This window comes from Saccostrea echinata, unplaced genomic scaffold (assembly GCF_033153115.1).
Source record: "Saccostrea echinata isolate AGI-Se365-2 ecotype Australia unplaced genomic scaffold, CSIRO_AGI_Sech_v1 ptg000047l, whole genome shotgun sequence".
NCBI lineage: Eukaryota > Metazoa > Mollusca > Bivalvia > Ostreida > Ostreidae > Saccostrea > Saccostrea echinata.
In genome coordinates, this window is record NW_026889796.1 from 5483204 (window position 1) to 5489573 (window position 6370).

Sequence of the window (6370 nt, forward strand, 5' to 3'; positions counted from 1 at the left end):
TAAATATGGCAATTAATGTAAATAAACCTGTCAAAAAATTCAGCTGATTGTAAATTTTATGTGAAGCTTATAAATAATCAAGTCATTTAGAGTTATTTTATAAGGTAACGATTGATTGATTGCTTGGTGTTGTTTAACGTCCATTCGATAATCTTTTTTTTTACTCATATAGAGATGATGATTTAGATTGGGGAAAAAAACTTATATCAAGGAAATTAGGAACAGTTATTAATGTTCTTACAAATCCCTAACATAAAAATAGTTAATTTACGTAGAGACTGAAGAATCTGTTATAAACTGTAGATCACAAAAACTTTGCCACACTTTATTTTCGCAAGTTAATTGTTTCGATTTATAAGCAAGGCAAAATATTCACAAATAGTATTTACTGATGTGAATGATCTTTTATGATACCTGGCGCGAAAATTAAGTACCCTCGAATAAAAAGGGATAAACAGAAGTTGTTTGCTAATATGTATGGTTTCCATAAAGAGGTAAACCTTTTTTATTTCATTTATAACATCAAAAGAATATAAAGTATCTAGGGAAATAGGCAGAATCCACTGAAATGACTTACAGTGATAATTAGTAAGTTTTTGGTATATACGAGGGCTGTTCGAAAATTATTGAGACAAATACTTTTACTCCACAAAGGACAGAGATAAATTCATAAAAATTCGTCAACGTTTTTTAAAGAACAAATAAAACAAATGTACAAAATTTCTAATTTATAGGATAATTTAATAAGTTCCGGTGAAATTATAAACAAGCATATGTCTATTGACCTGGAGCAGCATCGCTACGTCATTTTAACGTCAGGTCAGCCGATATATTCTCATTGTGAAATGACCAGAAAGCATTCAATCTACTTTCTCTATCATTACATATAACATTTCAAAAATCAAACTGTGTCTTATAATTCTTAATCGATTCTTTAAAAAAAAAAAAAAAAAAAAAAAAAAAAAAAAAAAAAAAAAATGCTGCTGCTTCCCCCGTGTAAAATATACAAAAAGTGTCAAATACAGGTTAACTTAGCATCATGCAGTACCGAGTTGTGCAATGCGGGTCAACGTTATTTAGTCCGTAATAATTGATGGTCGTCCGGGGCTTTTATTTTTACTCTGGTTGAATTATTTGTAAGAAAATGATATATACCAATGAAAAAATAAACCCTTAGACCTGTTTTATTGCATCGTTATTGTTTTAGCAGGTCGTTTAGTCTGAACAAGAGTTCTCAATACCGCTACACAAAATTTTAGGTATGATCGCTGCTCCGCCTTGACGTCAAAATCCGTTTTGTCGTCGTTATCAGATAGCTATACCGCGCGTAAACATTTTAATGGTCTCCGTATTTCTGATCGAAATTCTAACAATCTTGCACAAAATGAAGTCAAAGTTAAACTGAAATATTATATACATAATTTGAATTATTTTCGCTCTTACTATGTATCCACTGGGAGTTTTAACGTTGGTGTTACATATTTTCAATATCCGATTTCGTGACTGCGCCGGGTACCCCTACCATTGACATATTAATATTCCATTGAAAAGATGAAATAAAATATTTTTAAAATATTTCTTGTTTTTATTACTTCTTAGAGTTTGTCAAACGTATATGCAAATTTTCACCGAAAAACTTTCATTAGAAAGAAGAATATACACAATGTCTCAATAATTTCCGAACAGCCCTTGTAGAGACGAAGAAAGTAAGGATCTCTTCTCGTCCTCTGTTTGGCATCAAAAGAATCAAAGTGCATCTCATGCCTAGTTCACTGAAGGAAATTTTAGCAAGTTTGGTTAATATCTGATTTTTTTTTCTACAACTCTTCAGAATTTCTTCTTTTTTTTTAATTTTGGACGACTTTTTCTTGGACCGTTAAGTTACAATATATTTAAATTTCTGTATGAACTTAACACAAAATTTTCATATGATTTTGGGGTGGGTGAATGATTAAGCGAGAGAGAATTTAGCTGGTATATAATTTTAGTAAGACACTCCAAATCTTTCATTATTTACTTCTAGTTTTCCATACCAGAGGTTCCAGCTATACTCTCAAGTTTAGGTGAAGCTTGGCAGAACTCGTTCTGTTATAAAATATTTGAGTCCGCAATTTATAAAAATACAAATCTACCAAAACCAAAAAAAAAGTACCGGTAGATTTATAGTTCTCCTTTTTAAAAAGTGGTTTTACGTTTGATATAAAATAATCCACAAAATGATTGAATGCTTTTCACAAAAGATATTTTGTGTTATAGGGATATTCGTTGTACTTCCTAGCACTTCCTTTATGACAAAAGTTTCTTCTTTATCACTAAAGGATTTGGAATGTTCATGATGCACCAAAAATGAAATAAATAATAAAAACATATATTTTTAAGTACATTATTTTTTTTTTTCAATGGATTGAAATATCACAAATGCACAATCAAAAATATGACAATGATTACATTAAATTTTATAGGTTTTCATATTAGCACTAACATTTTTTTTTACTATTGAATGTCTATTTAACAAAAATCTTTGTATCTAGATTGGGGAAAACAGCTTAATTTCCAGTCGATTTCATCTAATTTGCAAATCCTAAGTTCAAACAGTTCGATCTACCCAACCAATACTGGATTCCTAAACTTCATAAACATCCTTACAAACAAAGATACGTACATTGTCGGGTCCAACAAATGCTCTACAAAGCCCTTATCTTTATCCTCACAAAAATATTAACTGCTATAAAACTTCAGTCAGACGGATTGTGTTACAGCATATTCGAGATCGAAGTGTAAATCAAATGTGAATTCTCAAAAACTCCAAAGAACTTTTAGAAAATTTAAAATCACAAAAATTGTTCAAAAGTCATATGACTTTTCTTTCAACACTTTAACAACTATTCTTCACTAGAAAATTAATAACTTTTTGTGATATCATAAACTACATCTTCAATAAAAATAGAACTCGGAAATTTTTATATCTTGTTATTGGTCATTTACTACGGAAGAGTAGTGCTTCCAGTTGAAAATATTTTTTCCTATGTCGTATGATCGAGATACTAAGTCGTACTTACGAGATAATAAGTAATCTATATCAAAATATGTCCGTCGTCAATCTCTACCCAGAGTTATCGTTCCCGCTACGCTCCACTAATATGTAAAAATTTCCACTTTCTCCATATATATCTGTGAACATTATAGTGATGCAATATCCCGCCGAGAAATAATCCCTTGTAAGATACATACAGAAATAAATAAGAACATACCAGGTAATGTAGTTAATGTTGATTTAGATTCACTCATGCATATGCATCATCCTTTGAAATAAACCTGTATTAATTTTCTGGATTGATATAAGAATTACTGGTGGATGGAAATATTTTTAAGAAGATGTTTGTGAACTGACATAAGGTATTTTTGATGGAGTGCGCCTCCACAACAATAGCATGCCTGCTTATTTGCACAGTGCATTAATTTGCTAAGTTTTGATAGATTTAACCTAAAAATGAAATCAAAGATTTATCAAGAAGAAGAAAATGGGAATTCACATTTCCTTAACTTTATTCATATATGCATGTTAAAGATTTTACACTTCAATAACTCGAACATTTTCTGAGTTCTTTTCCCAAAGCTTCTTTATTTCAATTACTCATATTCTGGATAGAAATCAATTTCTTTCATTCTTTCTGTGTACGCCTTGTCAAATTCTTCGTTCAAGGCCACGGTGAAATAGTTTTTCCAGTCTCCTGCTTCACCTGTAATGTCAAAGGTCATTTGTGACTGATTATAGACAAATTTTTACCGATGTAAAAAGAAATAATCCTTTTTCCTTCAAGTGTCTTAGATTTGGTCTTCATCAGGATTTGAGCAAAATCTTCTGCTTCAGTTACCCACTCCTTGCTACCGGCCCCAATCCCTACATACTGTGGAATCATTATTGTTCCTGGGGGATTTCGTAGGTCACCCTTACCCACGAATTTTCATCAATTGATAATTGAATCTTCTATAAAAACGGATTACCCGGGAAATTACACCCCCCCTCCCCGAACCAATATAATGTTGCTTGTCCATGAACATTGCATGACTCCCCCGAATTAAAATGATTCCATCGTATATATATATATATATATATATATATATATATATATATATATATATATATATATATATATATATATATATATATATATATATATATATATATAATTAAACACCTGTGTTAAGTCTAAATAATTCTTTCATATTCTAAGGATACATTATTTGATATGAGGGGAATTACCTTTTCTATACACTACCACATTTTCTTTTAATGACAATTCTCTCATAGTCTCAGCCATCAGATTATCCTCTCTGACGACCTTGTCAGCGTCTTTTAGCTTGTTGAACGAACATTTATCTACTATATCTTTGATAAGTTGTTCGTCTTCTTTTACACCTAGAAATTTCGCCAGTCTCAGAAGTTCTCCCTTCGTGTCCTATAAGAACAAATAAATAGAACATTTCTACGGATAGCTTGGCTTTTCATATGTTGCTGACAAACACCAAGATGACGTAAGCTTAACATTTAGATCGTAGAAAACAATGTTTGCACCAACTAAACTCGCTGAAATTTACCCGATTTCCCTTTGAAAATGTTTTTCTGGAGTAAAAATACACAGTCTATGACACTGTCTGACTGTTCGATGTGACATGCTAGTATAAGCGCGTCGTCGCCTACTGAAAGTGCAAGGTTTTGGTTGGTTTGTAATACTTTCAATATTACGAAATTTAAAAAAAGAAAGAAGACAGCCTGTAAAAGAGCGTGTTTAAATAGGCGTGGGAAAAGGCTTTAAGTGTGAAAAAATCAAATTTGTGCTATGATGAATCATGATTAATGAAGGGTTATTTCTAGAGCTCCTGTCATGTTGTAAATTATGATGTTACCTGGTTAAAGTACCAGTAATACAAAATACAAAATTTTAAACATGATGAACTCTTTATTGTTGCTATAATAAATAATAATAATAATAATAATAACAATAATAATAATAATAATAATATAGTCCATTACCTTTTTAAGCTTCTCAAATGTTATTACGATCATCTCGTTCTTTCGAGTGGCTGCTTGTTTGAGAAACTCTTTGTTATATTCAAACCATCCTCCATGCATGGCTTCTAAATCAACCAAGTCATAAACACACATGTATTTGATTGTTTTTAGGATAGAATAATTAAATGCATTATGAATTATTCATATTATTAGTCGATTTGTCTTTTTCAAAATGCATCTTAACTAATTATCATGCATACTTACTTGGTCCCAAAAAGTCTTCATGCACAAAATCTTGGAAACTTTTATTTTTGATATATCCACCAGAATCAAAAATTTTAAACAAGGAAACAGCAGTGTCTTTAGGGTTCCGTATGACTAATATAATTTTTCCACATCCATCCACGTGTTTTCTGGGGAGCCATTGAAAAGGTACATGAGTACTTACAATTCTGTTGTAAAATTGCATTGAGTCGAGGTCAGACAATCCCTCCAAATACGCAGTCTCTCTGGATTTTCTGCAATATTCCGCCTTTCCTTTTAGCAACATCTCTGTCATTTCATACATCCAATGCGTTCCTAAAATGAATATCATTTCTTGAATTTAATGAATATTTTTGGTTGATACAATTGTATGCTAGCAAAAATACCTTTCCCTTTGCTGTTTGTTATGTAATTTCCTCCTTAACTTTCGAAAAATTTGATCAACGTGATTCAAGTTTTTCGATCAATTAAGCTATTGTTATAATAATATATATTTTAATACTAACCTGATCTGGGATATGTAGCCAGAATAATTGCATCTGGACCTAAAGTCAAGTTCCTTATAGACGTAAGAATGTGGCCTGGATCTTTCAAAAATGTTGGTATCTTGGGAAGGTATAGTCCTTCATAGTCTGGAATTTCAATGTCACAGAAATCAACCGCCATGGTCATGGTGTCGTGACATATACAACCTGTTTTGACCTATTTTAATTGACCTGTAGAAAGATAGAAAATGTATCGCTGAATTTAGCTACTGGGACTCGTCACGATCTATTTGTCATCAAATGAAAGAGTGTGTTATCTGTGAAATGATAATCAAATTTGAAATGAATTTAAATATTTACTGGAATGTAATAAGTAATATTCGGAAAGAATTTTTGCTACAAAAATATAACATTCATCTAAAATTAATGTTTTAAAATTGTGTAATTTGATGACAAATACTGATTCGGCATTTTTAAGAAAACTATTTGTAAATTTATCACCAAAATTTATAACATTGTCTGTTCTCCTCAAACAAAACAACATCTGCTTTTCCAGTTTGTTGTAAAAATGCATGTATGTATGAGACACCTTTTTAATATATTTAAG

General features: G+C 31.0%; 1 protein-coding gene across 1 annotated transcript; it reads right to left on the reverse strand.

Moving 5' to 3' along the window:
• Positions 1–3536: 3536 nt before the first annotated feature.
• On the reverse strand, positions 3537–5953 carry LOC133202646 (sulfotransferase 1E1-like). Its single transcript, XM_061338500.1, has 5 exons — positions 5785–5953; positions 5279–5593; positions 5036–5139; positions 4265–4460; positions 3537–3740 (listed from the first exon to the last, which is right to left on the reverse strand). Exons 1-5 carry the CDS (start codon positions 5948–5950, stop codon positions 3631–3633), a joined length of 891 nt encoding a protein of 296 aa, XP_061194484.1. The 5' UTR covers positions 5951–5953; the 3' UTR covers positions 3537–3630.
• Between the last annotated feature and the right edge of the window lie 417 nt (positions 5954–6370).